This window comes from Solanum pennellii, chromosome 3 (assembly GCF_001406875.1).
Source record: "Solanum pennellii chromosome 3, SPENNV200".
NCBI classification, from domain to species: Eukaryota; Viridiplantae; Streptophyta; class Magnoliopsida; order Solanales; family Solanaceae; genus Solanum; species Solanum pennellii.
Genome location: NC_028639.1, coordinates 56,218,924 through 56,237,797, shown reverse-complemented (window position 1 = coordinate 56,237,797; position 18,874 = coordinate 56,218,924). Strand labels below are relative to the sequence as shown.

The 18,874-nt window shown below is 34.7% G+C and overlaps 2 protein-coding genes across 2 annotated transcripts; both read right to left on the bottom strand.

Moving 5' to 3' along the window:
* Positions 1–7,434: 7,434 nt before the first annotated feature.
* LOC107013810 (14 kDa proline-rich protein DC2.15-like) lies at positions 7,435–7,911 on the bottom strand. Its single transcript, XM_015213684.2, has one exon. It carries the CDS (start codon positions 7,863–7,865, stop codon positions 7,536–7,538), a length of 330 nt encoding a protein of 109 aa, XP_015069170.1. The 5' UTR covers positions 7,866–7,911; the 3' UTR covers positions 7,435–7,535.
* A 6,544-nt stretch (positions 7,912–14,455) lies between these two features.
* On the bottom strand, positions 14,456–15,000 carry LOC107013808 (14 kDa proline-rich protein DC2.15-like). The gene has a single exon (XM_015213683.2). It carries the CDS (start codon positions 14,955–14,957, stop codon positions 14,628–14,630), a length of 330 nt encoding a protein of 109 aa, XP_015069169.1. The 5' UTR covers positions 14,958–15,000; the 3' UTR covers positions 14,456–14,627.
* Between the last annotated feature and the right edge of the window lie 3,874 nt (positions 15,001–18,874).

Here is an 18,874-nt window from a genome sequence, read left to right as displayed (position 1 = left end):
TAACTTAGTCATATCCTCCTGGTGAACTTCTGACGATGCAACATGGGCTGAACCTGTAACCGTGGAACCTTGTAGAAAATACAAAGTACCACGCATGACACCTTTCAGAATCAGATTTGAACCCTTCCAGACCCGCAAGACTCCATCTTTTCCCGACCAGCTGAATCCCTTGCTGTCCAAAGAACTGAGAGATATCAGATTTTTCGTCATCAATGGAACGTGCCTGACCTCGTTCAATGTGCAGAAGCTACCGTCATGTGTCCTTATCTTGATCGAGCCTGTCCCAACCACCTTGCAGACAGAACTGTTGGCCATCGAGATGCTGCCTCCGTCTATCTGCTCATAAGTCGTGAACCACTCTCTCCTAGGACAGATGTGATAGGATGCCCCAGAATCGAGAACCCACACATCTGAATGATGAGTGTGCTCATCCGCAACTAGGGCAATGTCTTCTTCAGAATTGGTGTCTTCTTCAGCAACAGCAGCAGAAACTGATTGTTTTTCCGATTGCTTCTTCTTCTTCGGACAATCAAATTTCCAATGTCCCTTCTCCTTGCAGTAATTACAAACATCATCTGGCTTTGCACCCTTCGACATCGGCTTATTTTTCTTTCCGCCGTTTTTCCTTCCCTTTCCGCTACTGGTGAACAGACCGGAAGGCTGTATGTCCGTACTTGTGCCGTTAGCCTTATGCCGTAATTCCCTGCTATGAAGGGCCGATCTGACTTCTTCCAGCGACACAGTATCTTTCCCAACAATGAACGATTGAACAAAATTCTCAAACGACATTGGGAGAGATACTAACAGAATCAGGGCAGCATCTTCATCCTCGATCTTCACATCGATATTACGCAATTCTAATAACAAAGTATTCAATTGCTCTAAATGTTCCCTGAGTTGTGTACCTTCAGCCATTCGTAGACCGAATAGACGTTGTTTCAGAAGCAGCTTGTTGGTTAGAGATTTTGTCATGTACAAACTCTCCAGCTTCAACCACAGACCAGCAGCAGTCTCTTCATCCGAGACTTCCGTGATGACGTCATCCGCGAGACACAGCATGATCGTCGAATGCGCCTTTTCCTCCAGAATCGCCATCTCAGGAGTAACGACGGCGTTCTTGTCTTTCGACAACGGCGCCCAGAAACCTTGTTGTTTCAACAAAGCCCGCATCTTGATCTGCCATAAACTGAAACTGTTCCTCCCTGTGAATTTGTCGATTTTCACGTTCAAAGCAGACATCTCGAATTCTCCAAGAACACCGATTAACCGAGAGGCTCTGATACCAATTTGTTATGCGGAATTCGATATAATACGAGAAAATATAAACGCGAAAAACAAGACAACAGATTTACGTGGTTCACCAATAAATTGGCTACGTCCACGGGGAAGAGAGGGAGCAGTTTTATTATGGAGAGGCAAGAACAGAATTACAGAATAGGGTTTGCCATAGCGTCTATATATAGTGCTAAGCTACGCCCTAACAGGCTTGGGCCCAAAATACAGCGAGACCCCCGTCCTTTCTGTTGTAACGGGTCCGATTCAAGGCATTCAACTCATGTACCATCGGGTTGTTACACTTTTCTAAAGCACTATGTGATCTTGGTGCAAACATAAATCTCATGCCTCTCTCTATTTACAAGAAGTTGAGTTTGGGTGACCCAAAGCGCACTGCGATGCAGTTACTGATGGCCGATCGAACAGTGAAGAGGCCTATTGGGATACTCCATGATGTGTTAGTGAAGGTCGAGTCATTTATATTGCCGGCCGATTTTGTGATTCTTGACTGTGAGGTGGATTTGGAGGTGCCTATTATGCTTGGGAGGTCGTTCCTTGCTACCGGTTGCGCCTTGGTTGACATGGAAAAAGGGCAGACGAAGTTTAGGTTAAACAATGAAGAAACAACTTTCAACATTTTTAGGTCCAGAATTAGAGTGGTGAGCTCCAAACGGTATCTGCTATATCCTACAGGGTTGAGAGTACGTCTGAGGTACAAATCGAAGAGCGCTTTGGTGTTGAGGCACTAGCGGCGGTGATCATGAATTTTGAAAGTGATGGTATTAAGGAGTATGGGTCATTGCTTGTGGCACTTGATCGAGGTGACTTTTGGTTCAAACCCAAAAAATTGGAGTTAGATATGAAGCATCGCGAGTCTCCACCCGCGAAACCATCTATTGATGAGGCCCCAAAATTAGAGCTTAAGGCTCTACCACCCCATCTGAGGTATGTATTCTTGGGAAGAGATGACACTTTGCCAGTAATCATTGCATCGGATTTGAATGTGGAATAAGTAGAGTGTTTGGTAGAAGTGTTAAAAAGGTTCAAATAAGCCATTTGTTGGACTATTGCGGACATTATTAGGATCCCACCCGGTATTTGTTCTCACAAAATCCAACTCATGCCCAATCACAAGCCAAATATTGAGCACCAAAGACGTTTGATTCCACCTATGCAAGAGGTAGTTAAGAAGGAGATTATTAAGTGGTTGGATGCCGGAGTCATATATCCTATCGCAGATAGTTGTTGGGTATGCCCTGTTCAGTGTGTAACCAAACATGGGGGAATGAATGTGGTCCCTAATGAGAAGAATGAGCTTGTTCCAATGAGACCGGTGACAGGATGGAAAGTTTGTATGGATTACAGAAGTTGAATACATGGACTGAGAAGGACCATTTTCCTATTTTCTTCATGGATCAGATGTTAGATAGGCTTGCAGGAAAAGGGTGGTACTGTTTTCTTGATGGTTATTCGGGTTACAATCAAATCTCTATTGCACCGAAGGATCACGAGAAAACCACATTTGCTTGCCCTTATGGGACATTTGCATTCAAGAGGATGCCTTTTGTTTTGTGTAATGCAGCTGATACTTTTCAGAGATGTATGTTGTCGATATTCTCCGATATGGTAGAGGACAATATTGAGGTGTTTATGGATGACTTTTCAGTTGTTGGCGACTCTTTTGATCGTTGTTTTAGTCACTTGGCCGAGGTTCTCAAAAGATGTGAAGATTGCAATCTTGTGCTAAATTGGGGAAAATGTCACTTCATGGTAAAATAGGGTACTATATTGGGCCATCGCATCAAAGAGAAGGGGATAGAGATTGATCGAGCCAAAGTTGAGGTTATAAAGAGACTTCCTCCACCCATCTGTATAAAAGGTGTGAGAAGCTTTCTTGGGCATGCGGGCTTCTACCGGAGGTTTATTAAGGATTTCTCAAAAATTGCACATCCTCTATGCAAATTACTTGAGAAGGAATGTAAATTTTATTTTGATGAATCTTGTCTGAAGGCATTTGGAGAGTTGAAGGAGAAGTTGGTGTCTACGCCCATAATTATTTTCCGGGATTGGAGTAAGCCATTTGATGTGATGTGTGTTGCTAGTGGGGTTGCTCTTGGTGTAGCCTTGGGACAAATAAGTGATAAAATCCTTCACCTCATTTTTTATGCTAGTAAGACCCGAAATGAAACACAAAAAAACTACACTGTAACTGAACAAGAGCTCCTTGCGGTGGTATTGCTTTCAAAAAATTTTGCTCCTATCGGGCACGAGAGTCATAGTGCATACTGACCACTCCGCTTTGAGATATTTGATAGCAAATAAGGATGTGATGTGTGTTGCTAGTGGGGTTGCTCTTGGTGTAGCCTTGGGAAACATAAGTGATAAAATCCTTCACCTCATTTGTTTTGCTAGTAAGACCCTAAATGAAACGCAAAAGAACTACACTGTAACTGAACAAGAGCTCCTTGCGGTGGTATTGCTTTCGAAAAATTTCGCTCCTATTTGGCACGAGAGTCATAGTGCATACTGACCACTCCACTTTGAGATATTTGATAGCAAATAAGTATGCGAGACCAAGGTTTATTAGATGGGTACTACTATTGCAAGAGTTTGATTTTGAGTTGAAAGATTGAAAAGGGACCAAAAATCAAGTTGCCGATCGCTTGTTCAGATTAGAGGATGAAGCTATGCGAGAGTTGGGTGAAAAGGCTGAAATTGATGATACCTTCCCTGATGAGCATGTATTGGCCGCTTCTCATGACTTGATTCCATGGTTCGCCGATTTTCCGAATTATCTGGCTAGTGATATAATCTCATCAACTTGTCCTTTCATCATAGGAATAAGTTCATGCATGATGTGAAAAAGTTTTTTTGGGATGAGCCTTACTTATACCGGAGTTGTGCTGATGGTCTTATTCGCCGATGTGTGCCAGAAGTTGAGATGCTAAGTGTTTTGGAGGCATGTCATTCCTCTCCTGTGGATGGGCATCATAGTGGTATCCGGACTGCCCATAAGATCTTGCAATGTGGGTACTATTGGTCAACCATTCACCAAGATGCTCATAAGTTCGCCAAGGCATGTGATAGGTGCCAAAGAGATGGAGGTATTTCGAGAAGGCAAGAGCTCCCTTTAAATTCCATTCTAGTAATCGAGTTATTTGATGTATGGGGCATTGATTTTATGGGCCCGTTTGTAAGTTCTCATGGGATGAAATATATTCTTGTGGCGTGGATTATGTGTCAAAATGGGTGGAAGCCATAACACTTGCCAACAATGAAGGGACTAGTGTCACCGTGTTCTTGAAAAATAACATCTTTTCTAGATTTGGCACACCTAGGGCCATTATTAGTGATGGGGGATCCCACTTTTGCAACAAGTTGTTCAAAGGGTTACTGGAGAAATATGGGGTTTGCCACAATTTAGTCAGTCCCTACCATCCGCAAACTAGTGGGCAAGTTGAGTTGTCCAACAGAGAAATCAAGCAGATCCTGTCGAAAACGGTGAATGCTAATAGAACGGATTGGTCAAAGAGGCTTGATTATGCTTTGTGGGCTTACCGGACAGCATGCAAGACTCTCATAGGTATGTCTCTATACCATCTTGTATATGGGAAGGCTTGTCACCTGCCGGTTGAGTTAGAGCACAAGGCCATGTGGGCGATGAAGAAACTGAAGAAGGATTGGAATGAAGCAGTGGAGCAGAGACTTAATGGATTGAATGAGCCTGATTAGTTTCGCCTAAAAGCATATGAAAAAAGTTCAGTCCTCTACAAAGAGAAGATGAAGAAGTATCATTCAACTAAACATTCATATGTAATATTACCAACTAATAATTAATATGTTGGTGAATTTTACCAATGGATTAGTGATCGGTTGGTATATTACCAACTTTTTAATGATGTTAACTAACTTTAATCTTCTTTCATCAGCAAAATTTCCAACTAATTTGATATTGGTTGGCAATTTTACCAACAAATTACATTTCGTTACTAATTTACCAACACATTTATATTTGGTTGGTAAATTTAGCAACACAATCTTGTCGTTGGTAAATGTTTGGTTAGTAATTCATTTCTAATATGTTAATAAATTATATAAACAATTTTTTTCATAATTACCAATCGATATATACTTCATTGGTATATTATCAACAAAAGGTGTGCGTTAGTAATATTTCTATTGGTAATCTATTGATAGAAGGTTGCTAAATTTGGCACCATTTTTTTCCGCCGTATTTACCAACTAAAATACTTAGTTAGTAAGATTTATGTTGGTAATCTGTTAGAATTTCGTTGTTAAGTTTTAAAATATTATTCGGTTAGAAATATGTTGGTAATTTGTTTGTAGAATACTAACCAACTTAAGTTTTTAGTAAAATTTGTTGACAATTTGAGGTTTTTTTTAGTTAATGAGCTCATCTTTTTTCTCAAAATTATTAAATGGATACTCTTCAACATCAACGATTTATTTTTTACTTCAGACCTTAACTATAAATCCATAACCATTCTCATTACTTGATTTCGTAATGGTTCCATTCTATAGTTGAGTAGGGGTGTGAATTCGATTTTCGGTTCAGTTTTATACTAGTTGGTTTGGGTTTTTGGTTTTTTGTTTTGAAGAAGTGTAACCTAATCCAAACCAAAATAAATTTGGTTTGGTTTGGTTTTCTCTTTTTCGTTTTTTTCGGTTTAGTTAATCGGTTATGTCAATAATTAGTAACATAACAAAGTTATATTATATATATATATATATATATATATATATTCGGTTATTATTTTTCTAAATTCAAAACCAAAACAAAAAACTAAACAAAGTAAATTATAAATTCAAAACCAAACCAAGAATCCAAAAAACCAATCCAGATAAGAATTTGGTTCGATTCAATTTGCTTTTTCAGTTTAATCCAAAAAGTGCACACCCGTATTTGAGTGTGTAAAAAGAGGGAAAAAAACAATATTATAGTTTTTGATCAGGATTGTGGTCTCTACTATCTTTTTCTTCTTTAAAGTACATGGGATATATTAACCACTAGGAACCAAGTACACAAGGGTGTACCTAGGGGTGTTCCCGAGTTCATGTGAACATGTGCTCTTCTTTCAAGATCATATATAGTAGAGTTATATTTTTAAAAAGGTACTTAAATATGGATATGACCCACACTCAAAGTAACATCTAATGCGATGACCGTAATAAGTTGTACTTGATTGTAATGATTGTCCTTTAGTAGACGTTCTATTTCTCATTCGACTAGTACTTCTAATAAGGTGTTTGAATTGTTGCACCTAGATGTTTGGGGACCATACTATGTAGAAACACTTGATGGGAATAAACATTTTTTAATAAATAATATTATATCACTGTTATAACATGTATTCAAAATGTTTTCACCAAATTATTATAAATGTAATTAGCAAACGATTTTTTTAAATGATTTTTTTATTTACATTGTGTACTTTTAGGAATTGAATTGACATGTAATCAACAACAAACAGTTTTAAGTACAAATTTAAATAGTACATAGCATTAAATTTGTTATAAGAATTATATTAGGTCACAAAGATATCTCTTTCGGTAAAAAATAAAAGTAATCATATCGCTGTGTTTTTATTTAACATGAATTGATTATATTTAGTTACAAAAATAATTAAAATAATAATCATATTTTTAAGTAGAAATTAAATCATCATTAATACCTATTATATTTAAAAAATATTTTTCGATCACGAAATTGTTATCTTTTAGTGCTGGAATCTTAATTATTCTGTTTACTATAAATTATGCATAACGATAATGACAATCAAGATCATCACGCATTGTATCAATCTCACTTTTCTCTTCATAGCTTAAGTTTCTCCAATGAGTAGTGTTAATGGAGTTTGAGTGATAATCAAGTACATAGTCGTCTATCAAGGATAATCTCTCATTATGAACTAGCTTTTGGGGTTGAGTTAGGCCCAAGTGTCATATATCTTTAAATCAATTTTTGTTTGCGATTAAATGTATCTAGAGAAATGAAAACATTCTATGTAAATTTAGCCGGAAAAAGTATAAAATGAATTAGTGGCTACGAACAATGTGAATAAAAACAACATTCCATTTATTGAATTGACATGTCCAAAAAGGTTAAGATACATGAACATGACAGAACTATTAAGTAAGTAAAGTGAAGTGATGAAGCTGCATTTATATATGTATGCAAAGCTTACTTATTCTGAACAAGAGGTAGGTCGATCGTTCACAAACACATAATAATTTTTCAATTAACAAGTGTAACCAGTAGGATATTTTTTTCCACAGACGTTGAGAAGGATGTTTAGAGAGAGTGGTATATCCAAATTAATTCCCAGCACATCTGCTTTTAGGGCTGTGCACAAGCAAACCGCGGCGTCTAGGTCCACCAGTCCGTCAATCAAACTGCAGCATGACGAAGTTGGAGTAGTACCGATAATTACACCAGCCAAATCAGTAAGTATATTAGCACATGCCCCAAATTTCAAAATATCAGTTGAACAGTCTGCACTTACAAGAGCAAAGAAGAGGAGATTAAGTGATAAGAAAAGGGTAATAGAGGCCTGATTTTTGGAAGCCATGTCAACAAGCTAAGGTTAGGCCTAATTAATTACGCAGTTTAATTGATGATTGAATTCATGTACTAGTAACGATGGCTATTTATGCTAGTTGAATATTGCCTATTTGTAGTGCATGGCTTTTAAAATATTTAGGATTTGATTTAATTAATACTTAGTACCTTAATTACATGTTTCCTGCACATGCTATATCTATTATAGAATTGCATGTAATTAGTGTTTATATATTTAATTTCAAAAAAAACTTCTGAATTAAATAGTTAAAAATTAACAATATGTCTGTATCAAAATGTCAGTAAAAAATTAAGATTAATGAGTTGTTGAAAAAAAGAAGAAGAAAGAAGTCATTCTTTTTTAAACAAATTAAATAGGAAAGTAGGTCAAACATATTGAAATGATATATATTTCCCCTTTCAAAAGTCCTTATTCTAAAATTAAGGAGTGAGGTGTTTGACCAAGATTTTCAGCAAAAGGTGTTTTATTGAAAAAACAATTTTATGAAAAGCACATATATGAAATACATATACACAGACGATACACTAATCCACTAATTTGTGGAGGTAGAAAGGTTATTTTCATGAGTCACTCTGCAACAAATTCATGTACAAAGAAGAAGTTAGTGAAGAAACTATATATAGCACGTAAAATGTAAGTAGAGCAAAGTGTACCAAAAAGACTCAAAACAACAATATAATAGTGTGATAATCGAAACACGCTAAACAACAATAATGCCACTAGTACAATGACAAACAACAACAATCCCAAGCAAGACCTACACTATACCTTCTAACCTCTAACTGAATACATGTCCTACATATCCTCTTATCTAAAGTCATGTCCTTGGAACCTAAGGCTGGAACATCTCTTGTTTAATGTGTTTTTATTTTTATAATTTGGTCCAGAAAGATATTTAATCTCAGAAGCACTTAAATCAAATATGAAAACAGATAAATGAGAGTTTCCATTATATTGAAAGAGCAAAATGTAATCGATAGCAATTGAATAATATTCCTTAAATTGGTTCTGTCCATGGTTGAGTCATTTGGTGCCATTTGAGTTTCGCAATAATTTAACTTGTTAGATTGCTCCGGTGGCAACCTTAAGGAACACAACATCACGGAAGAATGTGGACTCTCGTGACATAGTCGACGACTGGACACAAAATCGACCTTGCAAGAAAATTATTTTTTTTGTCATCAATAGGATCAACTAGTGTTGTTACTTATGCTAAAAAAACATAATTCAACTTTTTGGATTTAAAAGTCAACAACATTTCAAGTTTATATTACTAATTAAGTTCAATTTATAGTAAATTCAAGTTATAATTTTAAATTCAAACTAGTCTTAAAATCACAATTTCAGTTAGTTATATATAACCTTCAAGTTTTAAGTTCAATTAGTTCTAAAATTCACAACTTAAGTTTTAAAATTTCGCAATAATTGAAGATTACTAACGTTTCACGACCTTAAGTTTTCTAAATTCCTACAAAATAATCAAGTTCTCTAAAGTTCACAACTTAAAGTTCTAGAATTCTACAATAATTCAAAATTTCTAACGCTCAAAACCTTATTAAGTTCTAAAATCCTATAAAAATTTAAATTCTCTAAAGTTCACAAATTCAAATTCTAGAATTCTACAATAATTCAAAATTTCTAAAGTTCACAACCTAAAGCTCTAAAAACCTACAAAAATTCAAGTTCTCTAAAGTTTACAACTTAAAGTTCTAAAATCCCACAAAAAAATCACGTTCTCTAAAATTCACAACTGAAAGTTCTAAAATTCCACAATAATTCAAGATTACTAACGTTTCACAGCCTAAAGTTCTAAAATCTTACACAAAAAAATTTCAAGTTCTCTGAAGATCACAACTTAAAGTTCTCAAATCCTATAATAATTCAAGATTTTAAACGCTCACAACCTTATAAAGTTCTAAAATCCTATAATATTCAAGTTCTCTAAAGTTCACAAATTTAAATTAAAAGATCCTACAATAATTCAAGATTTCTAAAGATCACAACCTTAAGCTCTAAAAGCCTACAAAAAATTCAAGTTCTCTAAAGTTTACAACTTAACGTTCTAAAATCTCACAAAATATCAAGTTCTCCAAAATTCACAAGTTCTAAAATTCTACAATAATTCAAGATTACTAACATTTCACAACCTAAAGTTCTAAAATCTTACAAAAGAAAATTTCAAGTTCTCTAAAGTTCACAACTTAAAGTTCTAAAATTCTACAATAATTCAAAATTTCTAATGCTCATAACCTTATATAGATCTAAAATCCTATAAAAATTCAAGTTCTCGAAAGTTCACAATTTTAAATTCTAAAATCCTACAATAATTCAAAATTTCTAAAGTTCACAACCTAAAACTTTAAAACCTACAAAAATTCAAGTTATCTAAAGTTTACAATTTAAAGTTCTAAAATCTCACAAAAAAAATCAAGTTCTCTAAAATTAACAAGTTTAAGTTCTAAAATTCTACAATAATTCAAGATTACTAACGTTTCACAACCTAATGTTCTAAAATGTTACAAAAAAATTTCAAGTTCTCTAAAGTTCACAACTTAAAGTTCTAAAATCCCACAATAATTCAAAATTTCTAACTCCCACAACTTTATAAAGTTCTAAAGCTATTTATATATAAACTTCAAATTCAAAACTTAGCTAGTCATATTCGAGTTCTAAGTTCAAGTAAGTAACAAATTCAAGTGCAAACTAATTGCTAAACTTAGTTGTATATAAACTTCTAATCCAAGGATTAGTTATATTCAAATTCTGAGTTCAAGTTCGAGTTCTAATTAAATTCAAGTTCATATAATCTCTAAAATTGTTAGGTACACATGAGTATGTATTTTAAAGACTGACAAAAGTTGCATCATGGAACTAGTATTTAATTAGAAATTTCAGTTATCAAAGCCACATATAAACTTAATTCCCATGCTTTCATCAAGTATAATACATTTTTATTAAATTGAAGCCATCCTCCAACGCTTTCAAGTCAAAACATAAAATGCATCATCTTAATTGAGAACTCAAAATTTGAACTCTATAAACATAGCTGCATGTCAAGACAAACTTCATCATGATATTGTACTCCGATGATTAACTGTTTCATCTTAATTATTTATTATCAAATGGAAAAAAACATGTAAATTGGAACAAAATGAGCCCATCTTTTTTCTCAAAATTATTAAATGGATACTCTTCAACATCAACAATATATTTTTTACTTCAGACTTTAACTATAAATCCACAACCATTGTCATTACTTGTTTTCGTAATGGTTCCATTTTATTGTTGAGTGTGTAGAAAGAGAAAAAGAAAAAAATATTATAGCTTTTGTTAAGGATTGTGGTCCCTACTATATTTTTCTTCTTTAAAGTACATGGAATACATTAACCACTAGGAACAAAGTACACATGGGTGTACCTAGGGGTGTTCCGAGCTCATGTGAACTTATGTTCTTCTTTCAAGATCATATATAGTAGAGTTATAGTTTTAAAAAGATACTTAAATATAGATATGAATCGCACTCAAAGTAACATCTAATGCGATGAGTGTAAATCAATTGTACTTGATTGTAGTGATTGTCCTTTAGCTAAGCACTCTAGACATTCTATTTCTCATTCGACTAGTACTTTTAATAAGGTGTTTGAATTGTCGCACCTAGATGTTTGGGGACCATACTATTTAGAAACATTTGATGGGAATAAACATTTTTGGAATATAGTCGATGATTTCTCCCATATCACTTGGATTTTTTTGTTGAAGTTTAGGAGTGATGTATAATAGTATTATGATCCACTCTCAATTCCAGACTGTTGTTAAAAAAAATTAGATCGGATAATGTTGTTGAATTTGTGAATGCTGATATGCAGTTTCTCTTCAAGGAACTTGGTATTTTGTCCCAGGGAAGTTGTGTCCATACCCCTCAGCAAAATGGTGTAGCTGAGAGGAAGCATCTAAATTTGCTTGAAGTAGCTCGATTCCTCAGATCTCAATGACATATCCCCTAGATTCTGAGATCATTGAATTCTTACTGCAACTTATGTAATTAATAGATTGCCCTCAGCAGTCCTTGGTGGCAAATCTCCTTATGAGTTGTTCTTTGTAATGAAACCTATTCTTAGTCATCTTAAGACTTTTGAATGCTTGTGCTATGGCAGTGCCTTTCCTTGAGTGGACAAATTTGCTTCAAGAGCATTGCCCTCAGTGTTCATGGGTTATTCTACAACCACCAAGGGCTACATATTGTTTGACCTTGCAAGGGAGAAATTTTATGTTAATATGGATGTCATGATGATTAATTTTCCTGGTCTACTGAACCTTTATCATCGAGTGACATTTCTCCAATGGATGAGCCTCCTATTACATATCCTCCTGTCCCTTTGGTACCTGATCCTGTGAGTCTAGTGCCAATTACTGCAACCTCTCAAGATGTACTTAACCAGTTACCTACCACTATTTATGTTCCCATATTTATTCCTAATCCTTCGCATCCAAGAAAATCACACAGAGTGATAAAGGCTCCTCTTTGGCATGTTGATTACATTACTAAACAGTCTGCTACTAATGTTTCCTATCCAATAAATGTATAAATACCGTTTTCATAATCTATTTCTCCTGCTCATCAAGTATATCTCAACTCAGTATCTAATATACATGAACCAATGCCCTATCGGGAGGCTATTCAACGTAGTAGATGGGTTGAAGCCATGAATTCTAATTTACAAAGCGCTTGAGCTTAAACACACTTGGGACCTAGATCATTTACCCCCAAATAGGCTGTTATTGTGTGTAGATGAGTTTATAAGGTAAATCTGAAAGCTTTTGGTGAGGTGGAGAGGTTCAAGGCCAGGTTGATGGAATAAGTCTACAACCAATAGGAGGGTCTTGATTACCATAAAACATTCTCTCTCCAGTGCTCAAAATTTCCACCATGAGAGTTGTTTGATTTCATCATTGCACAACATAATTGGCATGTTCACTAGTTGGATGTGTATAATGCATTTCTTCAGAGTGATCTTCATGATGAGGTTTATATGCAGCTTCCTCGGGGATTACCATGTCAGGGGGAGTCTAGCATAATAGTTTGTAGACTTGTTAAATCCTTATATGGGTTAAAACAAGCTAGCAGACAATGGAATTTGAAATTGTCTAAAGCCTACGAGTCACTCAAAATTTCTTGGATCACTCACTGTTTATAAAAAAGAAAGGAAGTGATATTATCATCACTTCGGTTTATGTAGATGATATGCTACTATCAGCCAGTAATATTATATTTGTTATTGAGAAAACTAAGGCATCCCTACATAAAGCCTTCAAGAGCAAGTATTCAGGAACACTGAAGTTTTTCTGGGAATGAAGTTCAATAGATCTTCCAAGGGAATACGTGTGAATCAGAGGAAATATGCTCTTAAGATCATCTCAGAGCTGAGAATTGGATTTGTAAAACCTGCCTGGACACCTCTAGAGGTTAATAGAGAGCTAACTATACATGATTTTGATGAATTAATGCAGAAAATAGATGATATGGTAGAAGATAAGATTAAATACCAAAAAATTATTGGGAAAATGTTGTATTTGACATTAACAAGGTCTGATATAGCCTATGTTGTACAAACACTTGTCAGTTCTTAGAACTACCTAAATAATCACATTGGGGTGTAGCAGTTAGGGTCATGAAATATATCAAGAAAAATATAGTAAGGGAGAATTGAGGATTTTATTGAGTAGCCTGTAGGTCTCGAATTCATTAACATTTTTTTGAATCATTCGGACTGGGCCTCTCGTCCTAATACTAGAAAGTCAGTTTCAGGGTTCATAGTTAAACATGGAAGATCATTAATTTCTTGGAAATCAAAGAATGTAGTATCAAGAAGCTCAGCAGAAGCTGCGGACATACATCAGCATGGCCAAAGCAGTTTCATAGGTAGTATGGTTTAGTGAACGAATTGAATGTTGCACTACAAGTTGCAGCAAATTCGGTGTTTAATGAGCGTACTAAACACATCGAGATAGACTGTCATTTCATCACGTAAAATCTACATGAGGGTCTTATCAAGACAGTACATGTAGGTACCAAGGATCAATTAGCAGATATATTAACCAAGGGATTGCCACGACCACAACATGAGAACCTAGTAGGCAAGCTGAATAATTTCATATCCTGCCAGCTTGAAATAGGCATAACATGATAAATTAAGGGGTAAAATAGTCATTAGAAATGATAGATAGTACAATTAGTTAGTTAGTATTGCTGGAAACGGACACGAACAGTGATAAATACATTGTGATGTAACAATACTCGTTCATTCTGTCTTCTTCATTCACTCAATAAAATCTCTTTTCTCTTCTTAGATTAAGTTTCTCCAATGAGTAGTGTTAATGAAGTTTGAGTGATGATAAAGTACAAAGTCATCAAGGATAATCTCTAGTTATGAACTAGCTTTTGGGATTGAGTTAGGCTCAAGTGTCATATATCTATAAATCAATTTTTGTTTGCGATTAAATGAATCTAGAGAAATGAAATCGTTCTATGTAAATTTAGCCGGAAAAAGTATATAATGAATTTGTGGTTAAGAACAAAGTGAATAAAAACAACATTCCATTTATTGAATTGACATGTCCAAAAAGGTAAAGATACATGAACATGACAGAACTAGTAAGTAAGTAAAGTTAAATGATGAAGCTGCATTTATATACATGCAAAGCTTACTTATTCTGAACAAGAGGTCCATGGAGCAGATAATAATTTTTCAATCAACAAGTGTAACCAGTAGGATAATTCTTTCCACAGACGTTGAGAAGGATGTTTAGAGAGATTGGTATATCCAAATGAATTCCCAGAATATCTGCTTTTATGGCTGTGCACAAGCAAACCGCGGCCTCTAGGTCCACCAGTCCCCCAATCAAACTGCAGCATGACGAAGTTGGAATAGTCCCGATAATTACACCCACCAAATCATTAAGTATATTAGTACATGCCCCAAATTTCAAAATATCAGTTGAACAGTTTGCACTTACAAGAGCAAAGAAGAGGAGATTAAGTGATAAGAAAAGGGTAATAGAGGCCTGATTTTTGGAAGCCATGTCAACAAGCTAAGGTTAGGCCTAATTAATTATGCAGTTTAATTGATGATTGAATTCATGTGCTAGTAAGGATGGCTATTTATACTAGTTGAATATTGCCTATTGGTAGTGCATGGCTTTTAAAATATTTAGGATTTGATTTAATTAATACTTAGTACCTTAATTACATGTTTCCTGCACATGCTACATGTATTATAGAATTGCATGTAATTAGTGTTTATATATTTAACTACAAATTCCAGTTATGATCAAAGCCATAGCTTCCCACGTTTTCATGTAAAGCTTAAGCTTCCGCCCCTGGACAAGATCCCTTTTGTCCGTCGCATTTCTAAACCTGTGTGCGTTCTTACTAAACTTAATTCTCGAGCTTTCTGCAAGTATACTACATTTTTTTAAAAAAAAATTAAAATTGATGCCATCCACCCACGTTTTAATATCACGGCAAAAGTATTCATTATCCCCCTGTACTTGAAGCTTTTTATTCAGTGTACACCTAAACTTTATTTTGTTTCAATTACCCCTCTGAACTTGCTTATTCATCGAACACGTACACCTTTATATCCACTCACTACGATCGTGTCCACACGCGCACGACACCTAGATAAATATTTTTGCCACCTAGTTAAATATTTTGCCACCTAGATAAATATTGTCACCTAGATAATACCAACCTTCACAATTCACAAATCAATTCTCTCTTAGCAGGTGAAAATCCATGTAGGTATTCACCAAAAACTAAATCTTTCAATGAAATTCTCGATATTCTTGGTCGTATGAGACGTTTGATGAACTCAACCAAGTGCTTGACGAAATGTCTAAGAGAGGAAATTTGGTTAATGAAAAAACTTATGGTATTTGATTAAGAGATATGCTGCAGCTCATAGATTGAAGATGCAAAAGAGTTTTTCTATAAGAGGAAAATTTTTGATTTGGAACTTGATGGATTGTGTTTCAAGAAGAGGATTCCCGAAGCCCTTCAGAAAAATCTGAAATTTGAAAAGGGAAAAGAGATAAAGAAGAATAAAATGAAAAACATAAAAGATTATTTGGATCATTGTTCCAATGTATCTCAGCCTTTCTGCTGGAACCAGCAACTGGGCAGAAGCAAAGGCCATGCTTTTTGGCCTTAAATGGTGCATTGAATAGCTAGAGAATAGAGAGAGAAAAATTCTTAAAATAAGCCAAATATTAAAGAAAAAATAGATTTTTTACGTATATTACTGTTGTAACTTTATGATGTGGCAAAAAATCGTTGTCTCACGCGCTTTGTAGAGTTTAATTTCAGTTTCTATGCCAGGTGGCCAGAAAAGGTGTACGTGTTCGATGAATAAGCAAGTTCAGGGGGGTAATTGAAACAAAATAAAGTTTAGGTGTACACTGAATAAAAAGCTTCAAGTACAGGGGGGTAATGAATACTTTTGCCTAATATCAACACATAATCTGCTTGATATCTCGACTGAGAACTCAAAAATTGATAATAACTACATGTCAAGAAAAAACTTGATCGATCTAGATACTGTATTCCAATTATTAAATGATTCATCTTAATTTATTATCAAATGGAAAAACATGTAAATTTTAACAAAACGAGCTCTTTTTTTTCTCAAAATTATTAAATGGATACTTATAGATAAATTACTTAGCACCATAATAATGAATCCACACTCATTGTCATTTCTTATTTTCGTAACAGTTCCATTCTATAATTGAGTATGAGAAAAAGAGAAAAAATTACAACTTATAGGTTTGATCGGTATTGTGGGATATCTACTATTTTGTTTCTTCTTTTAACATGGCATATATCAACCATTAGGAACCAAATACACAAGGGTGTATCTAGGAGGGTCTCCCGAGTTCACATGAACTCATGCTCTTTTTTGAGATAATAGGTATAGTTTTATTTCTTAAATATAATACTTAAATATAGATGAATGAATTCACACTCAAACATCTAATGCGATGATAATTGGATGCACCTCTAAGTGAGGTCAGAAATTTAAATCCCCGAAAGTGTGTGGATTGATTAGGAATATGAGGATTCTCCTCGCACAGTATACACAAAGAGAAGTGAATATAAGAGCATTCTTAATTATTAAAAAGAATGTTCTAGTAAATTGGGGCATAATCATGAATTCTAGAGTCCAAGAAAATATTTAAGTAGAGGAGGAAAAACTCGGAGGGGTAAGACTAATGAGAATTGTACTTTCTTAAAAAGAAAATTTACGAGTAGATAGTATCTAGCATTCTTTTATTAAACATAAAAAGTATCAATAGGGACAAGTACAAGCAATGGGGGCTAGATTTTACCTTACTAATCCTAATCAAGTACCTAACTTCTTCTACCTGACAAGCATGAAGAATGTTGGAATTATGACCCCCTTTATTCTGTAAAGGAACACGTACTAACTACTTGTTCTTTACTGTTGGTGAGTTCTAATAAATAATTTCGTAAAATAATAATTAGTTCACAACTTTGTATTATTTATGTCCACTCCAAACAACACAAAGATTACAAAACTAGGTAATCTAAGAAATTATATATAAATTCTAATTCCTAGGTAAGAAATTATAAACTCTAATTTCTAGCTATCCAAGATAAAATCCCCCAACTTTAAGTCTTCTACCGTCCGTCAAGTTTCTTCAACTTGTTAGACTAATCCTACACACACACTTGATTGTAATCAAAACTCGTAACTACAATCTTACAACTTTATCCTCACAAACTCGCAAGACTCCCCAAGTAAATCTCAAAACTCTCTCAAACTCTTAATCGTGTTTTGATCTTCTCTCTATGTAAGTGTGCATTTTTCTCCAGCGAAACTATCGCCCCTATTTATAGATTTGGACTTTAATCCAAAACCTATTTCAACTAGAAATTCTACTTGTGCTCTGCTTCCTTTTTCTCTTGAAACTAATTACAAGCTCACGCGTAGGATTCCTACTTCGTGTGGAACTCCTAGTTCAACTCGAATTTGTTTTCGGTTTTCTTTCTTGACTTCACTATGATTTATTTCCTTTTTGAACTCTTTCTTTTCGCCCCTTATTTCCTTTATGACCCTGCTTCCTACTTCTTTTAGGATTTATACCCATGTTTGCACTTTGACTTTATGCGCTCCCTTTTCCTTGTAGGACTCTTTTATAAAAAGGAATCTTTCTGCACTAGTTGCTTGTCGAAAAAGCAACCCTTCCACTGTTTAATACCTTCTAATTTGCTTAGTTCGGTTTGAAAGGAACAGGTCGACGTAACCGATTCCTTTCTTTTGTTCCTATTTGTCAATTATCAAAATATGTCTCGATCTATCAAATTTCCCCTTTTTGATGATGTAAACCATTGTTTCTTGTGTTGAATAGATCAATGTGTGTTATGTCAGTTTCATAAAACTCAATACACAAAGCAAAAACATTAGAGGATCAAGTTAGATCAATTGAGTTATAAATATTACACAAGCATACGCTTTCCCTTTTTGACATCATAAAACACTGTGAAGGCATACACCACACTAAGAGAAGCACATTCGATACCTATGGACAATGGGTACACCTACACAAACACTTAAAAAATCAAGAACTCACTTAGCTATAGCAAAATGTTTGCACAAACATAGGAGATAGACATGAACCTGGAACTCAAACCCAACATTAGCATTAATAATAAAGCATATACACCACAAATGTAATCAAATTTAAAGATAGAATCAAGCATTTATGTTGAGAAAAAAATAGGAAATTCAAAGGTTAGAGTGGCTAGGTCATATCAAAAGATCGGGGTAAGTAGTCATTTTTCAGCACCAAAAATATATTTTGGAGTAACAAAATTAGCAGCCTTCTCAATTTCAATGGTAGCCTTGGTCTATGTAAGCTCAATCTTTTTTTTTATATATATATCACCTTTAAGGAACTTGTTCAATCAATTGTGT